This window comes from Panthera pardus, unplaced genomic scaffold (genome assembly GCF_024362965.1).
Source record: "Panthera pardus isolate Hobbes unplaced genomic scaffold, ASM2436296v1 HiC_scaffold_6, whole genome shotgun sequence".
NCBI classification, from domain to species: domain Eukaryota; kingdom Metazoa; phylum Chordata; class Mammalia; order Carnivora; family Felidae; genus Panthera; species Panthera pardus.
The window spans coordinates 97,158,337-97,173,396 of record NW_026526991.1 but is presented as its reverse complement, the minus strand read 5'-3'; the positions used below and the strand labels follow the sequence as shown (position 1 = coordinate 97,173,396).

Below are 15,060 nucleotides of genomic sequence, written 5' to 3'. Positions count from 1 at the left end.
CATTTTTCTTGTGAGCTAGTTACCTTTTATGGATTGTCCTAGGAAGAAGTGTCTTGGAAAGACATATGTGTCTATGTAGCTAAAACACCCAAAGATACACCCAGGACTAGAAAGAACAACATTCTTTGAAGGAGGCCTAAGATTGAGCTAGATTTCTCAGACTTCAGATGTTCACCTTCACATCCCACCCACGAAACCAAGGACGAAATAATCATCCATTGTGCTTGGGGTCAATACTCATAAGATGCTCCCTAAGCAGTCTGGGACCTGGTGATGAGCTCTACAAATCCTGTACTCCCTTCAAATACATTTTATTTTCTTAAAAAATCCTCTGCACTTAATATCTATAGGTAGGATTGCCATCACTGTGGTAGAGTCCCCTTCCTAAGGAAAGAAAACAAAAACAAAAACCTCAAGGCAACCGGGCTATATATGACAACATCCTTTTGATCTTGTAACATAAGACCACTTAATCAGACTACATATTTGTGTGTTACCGTTTATGGGAGACAAGGAAGTAGAAAATATATTTTAAAAACTATACCACGTGGTGTTCGGGGCTCGGTTCTTCGGGTGCAAACCCAACTGAGGGGTGCCCACAGGAATAAAATTGCTTCCTGGAAAGAAAAGCCTCTGTGTCACGATTCTCTGTGCAAGAATCCTGCTACATCATCAGTTTCCCACCCCCTCATTTTATATACTCTAATAGAGCACTCTATTGATTTTCCATTCCATTAAAGTTATTCCCTCTCTCCAACAAATTACAAGCTCTTTATGAGTAAAGTTGGATCCCCTTCTATTAAGAAAAGCTTATTCTTTCCTATCGCCCTGGAATACCATATAGGTTATAATATTCTGCAAACAGTAGGCAGTTAATACTTGAGATTCTTAGCTACTAAAACATCACCAGCATAAGCTGGATTTTAAAAATACAAAGGCATTTAAGGAAAATATGTCTTCATTCTTTATTTTGAGAAAGTAGAGCTAATGCCCAGAAAATGTAAGAGATTTACTAAACGTCTCTTTTCTACCTGAAGCCAGACAAGAACTCAGCTCACTATTCTTCTTCTCCAACTTAATACTCTGTAATTTTCATTTTTTTAATTTTAAAAAATTTTGTTTAAGTTTATTTATTTATTTTGAGAGAGAGAGAGAGAGTGAGAGCAGGGGAGGAACAGAGAGAGAAGGAAAGAGAATCCCAAGCAGGTTGTGTGCTGACAGATGCGAGGCTCGAACTCACAAACTATATGAGATCATGACCTGAGCCGAAGTCAGACACTTAACCGACTGAGTCACCCAGGTGCCCCGAAACTCTGTAATTTTACTTTTTTCTTTCATTTTTTAATGTTTATTTATTTTTTAAAGAGAGAAGAGTGTGAGTGGGGGAGGGCAGAGAGAGAGAGAGGAAGACACAGAATCCAGGCTCCAGGCTCCGAGCTGTCAGCACAGAGCCTGAGATCATAGAGCCCATGTCAGACGCTTAACCCTTGACCAACTGAGCCACCCAGGTGCCCCAAACTCTGTAATCTTCGAACAGTGACTCCAGTGATGGTGAGTAATATGTGTCAACTTGTCTGGGCCACAGGGTGCCAAGATATCTGGTCAAACATTTTTCTGAGCTTCCCTGAGAATGTTTTTGGATGAGATTCCCATTTTAGTCAATGGGGTAAAGATTTCCCTCCTTAATGTGCATGGCCTCGTTCAATCTGTTGAAGGCCTGCATAGAACAAAGACACTAATCTTCCTCCAAATAAGAAAATATTCTCCAGCAGCCAGCCTTTGGGTTGGAACTTCACCTTGGCTCTCTTGGGTCTCAAGCCTGCTGCTCCACATTACAGATTTGGGCTTGCCGGTCTCCATAATTGCATGAGTCAGTTTCTTACCATACATCTTTCTCTATAAATATGCACCCTCTTATTGGTCCTGTTTCTCTAGAGGACCGTGACTAACATAACTCCTCATTTCTTCCTTCTCCCGGTTCCTGGAAACCACCATTCTATTTTCTCTTTCTATGAACTTGACTACTCCAGGTACCTCATATAAGTGGAAACATACAATATCTGTCCTTTTGTGTCTGGCTTATTTCACTTAGATTAGGGCTTCACGATCTGTCCGTGCTGTAGTACGTCTCAGAAGTTTCTTTTTATTTTTTCTAATGTTCATTTATTTTTGAGAGACAGAGACACAGAGCACCAGCAGAGGAGGGCCAGAGAGAGAGGGAGACACAGAATTCGAAGCAGGCTCCAGGCTCTGAGCTGTCAGCACAGAGCCCGACGTGGGGCTGGAACCCACGAGCTGTGAGTTCATGACCTGAGCCGAAGTTGGATGCTTTACCGACCGAGCAACCCAGGCGCCCCATGAATTTTCTTTAAGGCTGAATAATATCCCATTGTATGTATATACCACATTTTGTTTATCCATTCATCCATTGATGGACGTTTGGGTTTCAAAACCTGTGGGATAATTTCTACAATCCTTTCGTGGCAGATAGCTGGACGAAATTCACAGACTTTAACTAGTTCTCATTTCCTGCCCCCTGATGTTGTTCATGCCCTTGTGTAATCTTCTCCCCTTCAGTGTGGGTGGTATCCATGGTTTGGATGTGCCAAAGTGATAGAATGTATATGATTATGTATTTGTGATTACATAAGTTATAGTGTTTATTTTGCTAAAGTTTCTCTCCCTCCTCTTGGCCAGATTTAAAGAAGCAAGCTTACAGAAATCCTATAACCACAAAGAAATGAATTCCTGGGGTGCCTGGGTGGCTCAGTCAGTTAAGCATCTGACTCTTGATTTTGGCTCAGGTCAGGATCTCAGTTTGTGAGTTTGAGCCCCACATCAAGCTCAGCGCCCTCTGTACTGGCAGCAAGGAGCCTGCCTGGGATTCTCTCTCTCTCCTTCTCTCTCTGCGCCTCCCATTCTTTCTCTCTCCCCTTTTCAAAACAAATACATGAAACATTAAAAAACAAAGAAATGAATTCCCGCCTGAGGTAGCTTGGAAGCATATCCTTCCCCAGTTGAGTCTTCTGATGAGAATACAACCCAGAAGACATCTTGACCTCAGCCTGTGAGACCCTAAGTAGAAGACCCAACCAATCTGTGCTCATACTTCTGATCCACAGGCACTGTGATATATATATATATATATATATATATATATATATATATATATATTTATATATAATGTGTGCTCATAAAATTTGTGGTAATGTGTTTTATGGTATATAAAACTAATAATACTTTGATAAACTTAATCCCTTCTATTTTGTTAAATTTCCTTAAATCGAATCCTGAGTGTCAATGCCTCTGAGGTTGTCACTCAATGCTTACATTGCAATCTTGATTCATAAGATAGAGCACTTCCTGGTGGAGTCGTTGCAAGATGAAACTGATGTCTTCTGCTTTATTATCTATTTTTGAAGCTATGGGTGCGGCCCAACTCACTGCTCAACACTTTATAACTCGTGCTTGGTGACTCACAGTAAAGATAGTCCTGGACTCTATTTCACTGAGGCACAGAAAGGAAGGGAATTCATGGTTGGTCATCTGACATAGGCAAGGTCAAAAGGAGAATAATCAAAGGGGCCAGAAACAAGTAATTTTTTAGCTCCACTTGTTACAAGTTTTGTATAACAATTTCCTTAGGCATAAGTGAAAGACCTCTATGTACATGTACCCTCCATTGGTTCCACTCCAAGTCTTTAACAACCTGGTCAAAAGCTAATGATTCACAAACTTAATAGAACTACAAAATTGTGTAGGATTGAAATGAGGTCGTTCCCCTCCATCTCAGCCACCTTCCCTTCCAGTCTGTACCCTGTTTCGTCTTCCTACATGGATCCTCTCTCCTCTCTCAACATTCGGGATGTAGAGGTTTTGACAGGGACAGAACTGGGGGTTAAAATTGCCACAAGGCATAATCACTCTCATTAGGATAAACAAGAAGTTCTACTTCTCTGAAGAATAATCCAGTGAGGAAAAAAAAAATGCAGTAGTTATTCTAAGAAAGAATATTAACAAGGAGGTCATTAAAAGAATCGTGTTTTGTTCAAACCTGTTAGAAAGCTGGAGGGCAAAAAGGTGATGGCAATCACATGCAGGAAAGTGCAGTGGGGGCAAAGATCATGGTAATGGGCAAACCTGTTCACTCAGGTTTGGCTGGGATGATTGGGGAAGAGATGGCCAGAACAGCAAGGGGAAATATTCAAAATTGGAATACCAGGAAAGCTAAAACATGGCCATGGTAATAATATACTGACAGGACATCAGTTATTCAGCATACTGAAGGTGAAGGTCACTGGTAAAACTGAATGGAAATCAAGAGAATCCTTGTTAACACTTCTAAAATACTCGTTACATCAGGACAATTATGTGCATTTCACACACATTACCTTATTGAATCTCTATAAGTCTATGAAGTAACATTATTACTATTACCCCACTTTGGATAGAATGAAGCTGACCCAACAGGGATATAATAACTTGCCCAAGATCACACAGCTATTAAGTGAGACAGCAGGTATTTAATCCCAGATAACCTAGCTAGGCTCTTAGCCATGATACTCTATTGCATCTCTGACAAGAGAGAGAGAAGGGAAAGATTAGTGATGTTATCATGTGCAGGACACTCTAAATAGAAATAGAAATATTCTAATAAAAATCCTTCATGTCTTTGGTGGTATTTTCTCTGTGAAACAACAAGTCAAGTGAGCATTCCTCTCCTGTTTTGTAAAAGGGAAAATTAAGGCTTGGAGAAACGACATAATAATTTAGTAGAGAGCCAGGGATTTTCTGGTCTCCCGGTCCTATGAAATACTTCCCACCTTGCCAAGTTTTCTGCTGAGATTTGAAAAATACTCCTCATCTTAGCTCCATCTTCCTTACTTTTTAGAAAATAAAGCAATAATCATTTAGTTTTGGAACTTAATGTTATCTAATCACCAGGCTTTTCTGTCACTATTTGATTTCCTTAGCTAAGAGAGAAAGAGGAAAAAAAAAGTTATGTTCTCCATGCTCATTTAATGCTGTGTGGGGACTCTTTGAATCAATCCCACCCCACAGTTGCCCTCAACAATCACTCAGTAAAATTAGATATGATCTAAAAGGTGGTTTTATTCAATTCTTATGAGACAGATATATGTGTGTAAACTAATGTCTAATTTTCTTATGAAATACTTTGCATATTGAAGTTTTTTTGAAATACTTTATGAAGTAAATGATTTCTGACTTAAGTATAAATCACTTATACAGCATTCATTTGTTCCTATAGATATGTTTCTTTACAACTATTCCCTTGCCATGTTTGCTCATTTTTAAATTTTTTATGTTTATTTGTTTTTGAGAGAGAGAGAGACATAGAGCGTGAGCAGTGGAGGGGCAGAGAGAGAGAAGGAGACACAGAATCTGAAACAGGCTCCAGGCCTCGAGCTGACAGCACAGAGTCCGACGCAGGGCTTGAACTCACAAACTGCGAGATCATTACCTGAGCTGAAGTCAGATGCTTAACCGACTGAGCCACCCAGACGCCCCGATGTGTGCTTATTTTTATTCTGACTTTAGATTTTATTTAAGAGAGAGAGAGAGAGAGAGAGAGAGAGAGACAGAAACCTAAAGACCTATAGATCTTGGAACCTAGCTAAAACATTTTTTGTATGTGTCTGTCTGACTTATCTGTTTCAATGAGAACTGAAGTCAGGGTAGAGGGGAATTTCGTGGTCACCACCCAAACATTGTAATCTCCAAACCTGCTTTCCTCAAAGATGGGAGAGTTTTCCAGTCCATTTGTCAACCTCTCAGTCCTACTGCAATGGTTAAGAATAAATGACCCAGAACCAGGAGAGTTGATTATCAACATAGTAAAGGGGAGGGTTTCAGAGAGCAGGAGAGGAGGGCTAATCACATGGAGAAGGGGAGTGAATGGAGGTTGGCAATTATTCAACAGTCGCCCTGAAATGTGCTGGTGAAGGACCAAGAATATTACTCTTTTTCTGGTGGAGACGAGAACTTATTTGATCACCAGCAATCTGCCTTTGAGCCTCCTAAAGTTAAGTTTCTCACCACTGCCTAGAGAAATACGTAATTCTGAGGACTGATGTGTCCTCCTTGAATGTCTTCTTTTTGGGGACAGTGGGAGAAAGTTAAAGACCTACAGAAAGGATTACTAATAGGGAAGGAAGGAAGGCAGGGGGAAGCGAATGTGGATAACATAAAAACAGAGTAGAAATAGAGAAAGAAGCCAGGATGAAAGGGGAGAGAAAGACCACAGAAAATAAAAGCCCAAAGGAATAAGAGGACAGAACAAAAGAGAGTGAGAAAGAGCGAGCGCGCGAGAAGAAGAAAACTGATTTACTGCTGAGAAAAGTTTGTCTCCTTAAGTCCTCTAGGTCCAGAAGTCTGACCTAGCACAGAGCATGGAAAGGAGGCAACAGACACCCAGTCCGTGATCCTGGAGAAGCGGTTCAGCCCCCATGGTGATGCAAGCCCAGGCCGTGACAGCCTCTGCCCTGGTGTATTTCATCCAGGTGAGTGTGAAAACACAAAAGCAAACCTTTGTTTGTTTGTTTGTTTGTTTGTTTGTTTCTCAGATAAATCGACTCTCAGAAGACCCTTGGGGGAAATGGATGAGAGGAAAGACACATATTGGACCAAAGGGGTCGTGGGGAAAGAATGACTGGAATGTTTCCTTAGTGTTATAGTGTTTCGCGGTCCATGAGTGGCTAATGACATCAGTGAAATGGGGAGGGGGGGGTGGCAGAAATTAGGGCAACCGGAGATACATGCAGGGTAGCTATGGTAATTCGGAAGGGCCACTTATCAATATTTCTTTTAGCATCGTATCACCCGTCCCTTAAAATCCCAAATGTATTATCAAAAAGAATGACACAGTTTCCCTGAATGGAGTTTCCACATCAGCACTGGTACAGTTCTAACAGCCTAGGTGCCTCCGGATCAGAAATAAGTTAACAGAGGAAAAATTCTTTTGAAATACTTTGGACTTTTTATTTCTCGCCACTAAAAATCAGAAGGCCCTAAGTAACTCATTAGCTGAGAAAAGGGTCATTAGACTGATGATCCTGGACAACTGTCAAGGGGAAGTTTGCATAGCTAGCAAGGGATGGACTGTCTGTTTTGATTTCTATGTCCTCGTTAAAATAATGTCTGCAAATCCATTTCTTTCTTCTTGTATTTTCCTTTTGCTTCCTCTTCATTTCCTTGCTTTTCCCTTTCCTTCTTGCCTCTTCTTTTTTTCTCTTCTTTTTCTTTCCTCTTCTTCTTTCCCCTTCTTTCTTCTTCTCCTTCTCCTCCTCCTTCTTCCTCTTCCCCTTCTCCTTCTCCTCCTCCTCCTTCTTCTTCTCCTTCTCCTCCTTCTCCTCCTCCTTTTCCTCCTCCTCCTCTTCCTCCTCCTCTTCCTTCTCCTTCTCCTCCTTCTCCTTCTTGCAATAATACCCAAACGAAGTATTTTAGCTGTTTGGCACATTAAGCTTTTCTTACCTTTAGTCAGGAAAAAGAAACACAGAACCAGGGCTGGGCTGAGAAAATACACTTTGTCACCCTTAGTGACCAACCATTTTAAAATAAAAAAAAAAAAAAAAAAAGAGAGAGAGAGAGAGAGATTCTCAAATGTTGTCTGCAGAAGACACCTGGTTAGTCCTTTTACAAACCCTTTTTGCCTGATGTATCGTGATAGTGTGTGTCCCCTCTCGTTTTCATAAACTCTCAATGAGCACAACTCTCTGTTCCCTGTTGAGGGCCTTTGTGGTTTTTGTTGTTGATTTCCTGGAAATATTAAGTCATTCAAGTTACTGGAAGAGAGACACAGTCTCTGAATGCAAGTTTCTCTATTTGGGGAGAAAGTCAACTGAAATACAAGGTAAAAAAGGAGTAGAAGCTTTCATTATTATTAGCAGAAGGGACTTGCTAGCAATACCGAGCAGTCGTTAGAGCAGATTTATCCCTTGTTCTATTAATTCATTCAACGCATGTATAGGATAAAGGCTGATCTGAATTCTGGCTACCTCAGTGGGAGCACACAGTTGGTCATGTTAACTTAAATTCCTTTGCCTCCATCACTTAATCTTTCAAAATAAGGTTAAGTATACCCACCTACATGATTATTGCAATGAAATGTTAAGACATAGTGAAAATTCTTAGCTGACTGGCGTATCGTAGCCACTGAATAAATAAAATTGTTCCCTTCCTTTGTCCCCTTCTCTTTTTTCATATAGTGTGTTATTGATGCACTAAGGGAATAAAAAAGAGGAGTGGTCTAGAATGCAATTTGTAACTGGGAGAGAATTAGGAAGACAATAACAATATCCTGAGGGACAGATCAGGAAATTTCTAGGACAAACAAATTGATTTAAATGCTGCCTAAGGTGTAATGCTCACCCACCTCCAAAAAACAAAACAAAACCATAACCTCCCCCCCAAAGCCAAGATATTTGTTCCTCCAGGTTCTCCCATTTCAAATATAATAATCAGCGGGCATGGGAGCAATGAAAACCAACAATCCTCAACCTGCCTGACCCTCTGACCTCGTCCTCATATTTTCCCGGCTGTCTCCATGCAGTCTAACAACGCAGAGTCATGAGGAACAGTCCATAGGCTGCTGAGCAGAGCAATGAGACATTTCCCTGTCTGAGACTATTTCCCTTCCTACAGCTTCCTCGGGCAAGATGTGAGGAGAACTGTGTGAGTCCTGAACAGTAAGTATCTGAGACCCGACTGGGAAGCAGGAGAAACAGACAAAAACATTAGTACCCAAAACAGGGTCAAAGGGTCATCAGATATCTGTGACTTCCCTTTATCTTTACTTACACAACCATCAGCCCACTAATCACAGACAGGGTTATCCAAAAATAAAGACACTCACCACGGTGTCATCCTACGTACTTAAAATCACTGACAGCATTTTTTCCCCCCATGGCCAATCTTCCCCTTAAAACATCGGAATTAACCTCCGTTTATATAGTCACAGAGATTTGCAAAAGGTTTTCTCGCTCATGCTTCTTCGTGACTCATCAAGACAGACTAGGTTCAAAAATCTCATCCTGGGCAGATAAGTTTGGGTAATTCCAAAGTAGCATCACCACCTGAGGTATGAAAAGCATTTTCCGTATTTTAGGGCATATCACTATTTTTTTTTCTAGATTTTTTTTTTTATTAGTTTTCTTTATTTTTGAGAGGCAGAGAGAGACAGAGTGTGTGTGGGGCAGGCGGGCAGAGAGAGAGGGAGACACAGAATCCAAAGCAGGCTCCAGGCTCTGAGCTGTCAGCCCAGAGCCCGATGCGGGCCCTGAACTCACGAACCGTGAGATCATGACCTGAGCCGAAGTCGGACGCTCAACCGACTGAGCCACCCAGGCGCCCCGGGGCATATCACTATTTAATGCACATGTCCTTTAGCTATGACTTTGAGGTCATTATCCCTTAATCTAAACCTATCACGATTAGGTCTTACATAGACACAGAGGACACACAAGGGGAAGAGATTCATTTCACTTGGAGGTAAATTACTTAAAAAAAAAAAAAAAAAAAAAAGCAGGGCCAGTTGGAACAAAACAGTTGCTCAGAGTGAAGGAAAACACATATTTAGACATGGGAAGGGTTTCTCAATAGCTAAGTCTGTTAAACCCAGGGGAAATGGTGGTGGCCTTGACTGCTTGTCACACTGTCTGAGGTTTTAGACACCTACCAATATGGGAAGAGTCCGTTTTTGTTTTTAGCTGTTATGTTCTTTATTATTATTTTTTCCATTTTTATTTAATTTATTTTTTAAATTTGCATCCAAGTTAGTTAGCACAGAGTGCAACAACGATTTCAGGAGTAGATTCCTTAATGCCCTTTACCCATTGAGCCCATCCCCCCCTCCCACCACCCCTCCAGTAACCCTCTGTTTGTTCTCCATATTTAAGAGTCTCTTATGTTTTGCCCCCCTCCCTGTTTTTATATGATTTTTGCTTCCCTTCCCTTATGTTCATCTGTTTTGTCTCTTGAAGTCCTCATAAGAGTGAAGTTATACAATATTTGTCTTTCTCTAACTGACTACTTTCGCTTAGCATTATACCCTCTAATTCCATCCACATAGTTGTGAATGGCAAGATTTCATTCTTTTTGATTGCCGAGTAATACTCCACTGTATGTATGTATGTGTGTATATATATATATATATATATATATATATATATATATATAATACCACATGGCAGAATAATTTTTAACAGAGTGAGAATTGTAACACTGTAGAGCAAGAAGAGGCTTTAAATAAATGGGGAATGTGAGAAAACCTACAGGAGACACTATTTACTGAAAAAGCAAACTATATGTTACAAATGTACAACCGAAAAGAGGAGGTTGAAGTGAATTTCAACGGGTTTCAATAGCTCAGTGTATCAGAAAGTATAATTAAATTTATCTTCAAAAAAAAAAATTGTTCCTCTTCAAAGATAAATAGTTCCTCTTTCCCCTTTGTACTCCTGAGCTTACCCCACAACTCCTTCTCTCCCGCAATCCATATATTTTTCATCCCTAGAGAGAAAATTTATAATTGTCATTATTACTTCAGTTAATTTAATTAACTTCCGACACAGCGAAGTTGGGCTTGACAGTTTTGTCCCTTCCCGTTTGGCTTCAGTGGGTGTGCATATCAGTTTTGATCGTGGATGTGAAAGTTCAGGTTTTTTTCTTTTATGGTGAGAGTTTTTCTGGTGGCCCTTGCGACAATTGACAGCATGTAAATTACAAACTTCACTGCATTGCTTTCATCTTATAACTAAAATTTTCTTTCTGTTTAAATTTTACTGATCGCTAATGTATCCAAACGTCAACTTTCATATCCATTTTCAAACTTGGTAAACTTACATTCCAGGCTCTTCCCTGATAATTGTCCTCGTAACAGTTTACAGTGGTCACGACTACCCTTTCTATAAACGCTGTTTTCATAATCACTACTCTAGTCTGTCTTATAGTGCTTTACAAAAATATTTACACCATGACATCTGTAGTATAAAATGCTTCTTAAGGTGTCCCATTTTGTAATATGTTCCACTGGTTATACTGAAGTCACTATAACTTGTATGTTAACTAACTGGAATTAAAACACAAACTTAAAAAAAAAGTATACACACACACACACACACACACACATATATGTTGTGATGCTTTTATTATAACAAGGTAGCATTATCACATTGTAACTCATATTTCTGATTCTGGAACTACAATAGGCATTGACTATATTTTTATTACAGAAAAAAAAAAAAAAAAAAACTCCAAACACCTTTATTCTTTCTCCATAGTTGCCTGACCACAGATTGGGTACATCTCTGGTATATATGGTAAGTTTCAACTCTAATACCCAGAAAGACATCTCAAAGGAACTTTCTTTTTCTCAAGGGCATTTGTTTTTTTTTATCTATTTATTTTTTAGTTTTTAAATATACTGATGGCAGGGAAAAAAAAAAATGTATGAGACACCCAGTGTACTTAACCTTGCATCCCACGAAGTCAAGTTTCTTTACCTCATTGTTAACTATGTGACAATATGCCAGGATTTCCTATTTCAATACCTTCTCCTCCACCAACATCGAAAGGTTATTGTGTATTTTCTCAGCGTTAGCTCCAGAAATTTCTACAGGAAGGAGAATACTTTCTATGGTAGAAACAGACCCTCCACACCGCATTAAATCTCTTATTGTTTTAATGAACCGATTCAGTCTTGCTGACGAATAAGTATATGTGTATAAAGAAGTATTATGGTCATTCCATAAGATACTCAAACAAAGTCAGAGTGCAGACACTGAAGGCTGATTATTGCCGGGGCTGGGAAACACACCAGACCCCAGGGCGGTCACTGCCCCGTGGTCATCTTGTAGGTTGCTGGTGGTCATTGGCGGGCTGCTGCTTCTGTGTGGCCTGACTTCTGTGTGCTTCCGCTGCTGTCTGAGTCGCCAGCAAAACGGGGAAGAGGAGGGCCGGCCTCCCTATGAAGTGACAGTCCTCGCTTTTGATCATGACAGCACTCTCCAGAGCACTATCACTTGTGAGTACTGTGACATTATAACACTGGACGGGGATTAAAAGAACCATCAGGACAGAGCAACGGATATAGAAACAAGGACTGAATCGTATTTTTTAGAAACTGTTTGAAATTAAAAAAAAAAAAAAAAAAAAATATATATATATATATATATATTCGAGAGACAGAGAGAGCATGAGCCAGGGAGGGGCAGAGAGAGAGAGAGAAAAAGAGAGAGAGAGTACGAAACAGGCTCCGCACTGTCAGCACAGAGCCTGACGTAGGGCTCCAACTCACAAACTGCGAGATCATAACTTGAGCCATGAGACCCTGACCTGAGCCAAAGTCAGATGCTTAGCCGGCTGAGCCACTCAGGCACCCCTGAAGAGTACTGAAGATTCTAGAATTCAGGGTCATTCTAATTTCAGGGAGCCTGATGGTGTGGTGACCTGGGCTCATGCTGATGCTGTCTTCTCCAGTAGTAGTCGGACTCATGATAGAGTGAAGAAGTAGAACGTTGGAGAAAACATTGGGAATGTTTCATAGGAAGAGTTACCCAGTCTATAAACTTATTTTGATGAAGCAATTTTAAACCATGAGTGTATCCCTTTTTTCAAAAATGTCTTGGATTTTGTGAGAACTTGTATCTTCTATTACTAATATATATTATTTTATCTCTCTGGAGAAATTAGCCACGCGTACTTTCAACCCTTTGTTCTGTAGCGTATCTATGGATATACTTAAGGAGTAGCTTACCATTCCCTTGAGGATCATAAAACACTTTCCTTTATCTCCTTCGGTTCTCTTCTTTATATTATATTTATATAAGAGCCGGTGGCCCAACATTGTGATATTTATTTTGAAAAAAAAAATGTTTGCTGTTCACCTTTCCTGCTTTTCTTATGGTCATTTTAGAGAAGAGAGAAATAAGACAGAAATAAATATTTCTAAGGAGTCTGCATTATCAGTGCATTGGTGTAAAGTCTATAAAAGGGAAAAGACGGGGCTGTGAGATATGGGAACACAATTTAGATGAGCCGAGGACCCCAGAGAAGACAGGTTCTCCTAGCAGAGTGAAGTTGGTTTCTAAACAGCCCTCGCGGGATTTTCATAACATCTGTGGCCGAGAGTGACAATGAGTTTGGACACTTGCTAAAAACGAAGGGAAATTAAGTGTGTTGTAAGTCCCTGATTTCTGAGGATGCCGCATTTTCTTTAGCTCTATTCCTTCTTTTCTCACTAGCCTTGCAGTCGGTATTTGGCCCTGCAGCTCGAAGAATCCTGGCTGTGGCTCACTCCCACAGCCCCCTGGGCCAACTGCCTCCCTCTTTGGACACCCTCCCAGGGTATGAAGAAGCTCTTCACATGAGTCGCTTCACCGTTGCAAGGTGTTGGCCAAAAACACCTGACCTACCCCCAGTGCCAGAAGAAAAGCAGCTGTCTCCAGTGGACGAGTCTCCTCGGGCAGGACCCTCTTCCAACTGATGGGAATTCTGATTTTATAAATGGGGTGGGGGGATCCCCAGCATAGCCACAGACAGACAAATGGGACATTTTTTCCCCCTAACTTTTGGAAGATTTAGGATGACGACTATACACTATTCAGTGGAAAGGATGGCTTCCCACTCTTTGTTTCCAGCCACATGTATTTTCTAACACGGAATGCTCTAACTGGGAACTCTAATTCTTTATCCAGTGGCCAGAATTTGCAACTAACCTCTAGCAATGCTGACTACTCCTGAACCAAGAAAGCATCAAAAGTACCTTGAATGCCTATAGCTATTGAGTTCCTTTGCCTATGGGATACTGCAGGTGGTTTTTCTTTCTGCCAGCTGTAACGCAAGAGTAGATTGTGGTACATTTGAGGAGAAAGACAAGAGTGTAGGCACAGCCATAGACATGAATGCACTGAAGCCGTGAATTCTTCCTCTTGAGAGAACATTCACTTTTCTACTGAATGCCAGTGACACTCTTGGCATCATAATACCTAACACCTAAGTGGACCCAGGTAATCGTAATACCTAAGTGGACATTCAGGATCCAGGGGTAGGATTGCAGACACGGGCTAAGGGAACAGAGTACATACGGTACCCAAGTGCCGAATATCAAGGTCTTTCCTTCACCCTGGTCCTACTCTCTAGCAATATGAGAAACTTCATGGAGTGCAGTAACACTTTCTATTAATTTCTCAGTGTTTCTGCCTTGCAAACACATGCACGCACACGCGCGCGCGCGTGCACGCCTGCACAGACACACGCAGTCTTTTCTCAAAGAATGGCATTGTTTGACTTCTTTTCTCTTTCTGGCCGACCCCTTAAAGCCAGGTTATCTGTAGTGACCCACACTAGTCTCTAGGAGTGGCCTTCACTGCCACCTCGTGGCCATGGTAGAAAATGTCGTCTCCTATTTGAGCCGATCTGCACCCCTCTCCAGTTCTTGGAGTAACTAACTGAACTCAGCCCGGATGGCATCCTGCCGTGTCGTGCTAAGCTGTCCGCCTGAAATACTACTGGACAATTGGGGATATGATGTATTGTTACTGGACAGCTGAGAAAGTAAAGTGTATTGGGGAAAAATTACTTGCCAGTGACCTTAGATAAATCATTGAAAATCTTTAAAGGAGTTTCCTCATCTGTAAAATAGGGGATAATAACACCTCCAAGGATTGTTGCGAGGCTCAAATAAGCTAGATACAAATGACAAGATTTGTAAAGTATTATGTACATGGATTTGTCGCTCTTAATATTGACATCTAATTTTCACCTGGCTACTATGATTCTGAGAATTGTGCTCTCGTTTGTTCTTTGGCCACCCAGCTTGTTGGGTTACCGCTAAGTCACGCTGGAAGTCACTTTTATTCGTCAATAAATATCTGTCGATTGAGGTTAACGACCAATGATATGTGATTCCTTTTAAAATAGTCTGTGTAGAGGGAAGGGATGTTTGAGAAAACTCATTTATTTGGCAATTAGTTTCATCACTGGGGGGAAGTCATAACCAGGGAAGAGCTGATTAGGATAGCACCTCATTAAATACACCCTTGG

At 40.8% G+C, this 15,060-nt stretch overlaps 1 protein-coding gene across 3 annotated transcripts; it reads left to right on the top strand.

Annotated features, from left to right (window-relative positions):
- Window positions 1–5,906: 5,906 nt before the first annotated feature.
- Window positions 5,907–14,859, top strand: TMEM52B (transmembrane protein 52B). 3 transcript variants are annotated; one of them, XM_019436436.2, is made up of 6 exons: window positions 5,907–6,075; window positions 6,376–6,521; window positions 8,662–8,705; window positions 11,298–11,336; window positions 11,874–12,040; window positions 13,260–14,859. In XM_019436436.2, the coding sequence occupies exons 2-6, from the start codon at window positions 6,468–6,470 to the stop codon at window positions 13,499–13,501; spliced, it is 546 nt and encodes a 181-aa protein (XP_019291981.1). In that variant the 5' UTR covers window positions 5,907–6,075; window positions 6,376–6,467; the 3' UTR covers window positions 13,502–14,859. The 3 variants fall into 3 exon arrangements, with proteins under 3 accessions (XP_019291981.1, XP_019291977.1, XP_019291979.1); XM_019436434.2 differs by having other exon boundaries at window positions 5,909–6,043; XM_019436432.2 differs by having other exon boundaries at window positions 5,907–6,521.
- Window positions 14,860–15,060: the final 201 nt, after the last annotated feature.

Bases quoted from the DNA above. Each gene is read 5' to 3' on its own strand.
- TMEM52B (XM_019436436.2), top strand. From the start codon at position 6,468: ATGGTGATGCAAGCCCAGGCCGTGACAGCCTCTGCCCTGGTGTATTTC. The intron at 8,706-11,297 runs GTAAGTATCTGA...CTTTCTCCATAG, and splicing joins AACTGTGTGAGTCCTGAACA to TTGCCTGACCACAGATTGGG. The intron at 12,041-13,259 runs GTGAGTACTGTG...TTTTCTCACTAG, and splicing joins TCTCCAGAGCACTATCACTT to CCTTGCAGTCGGTATTTGGC.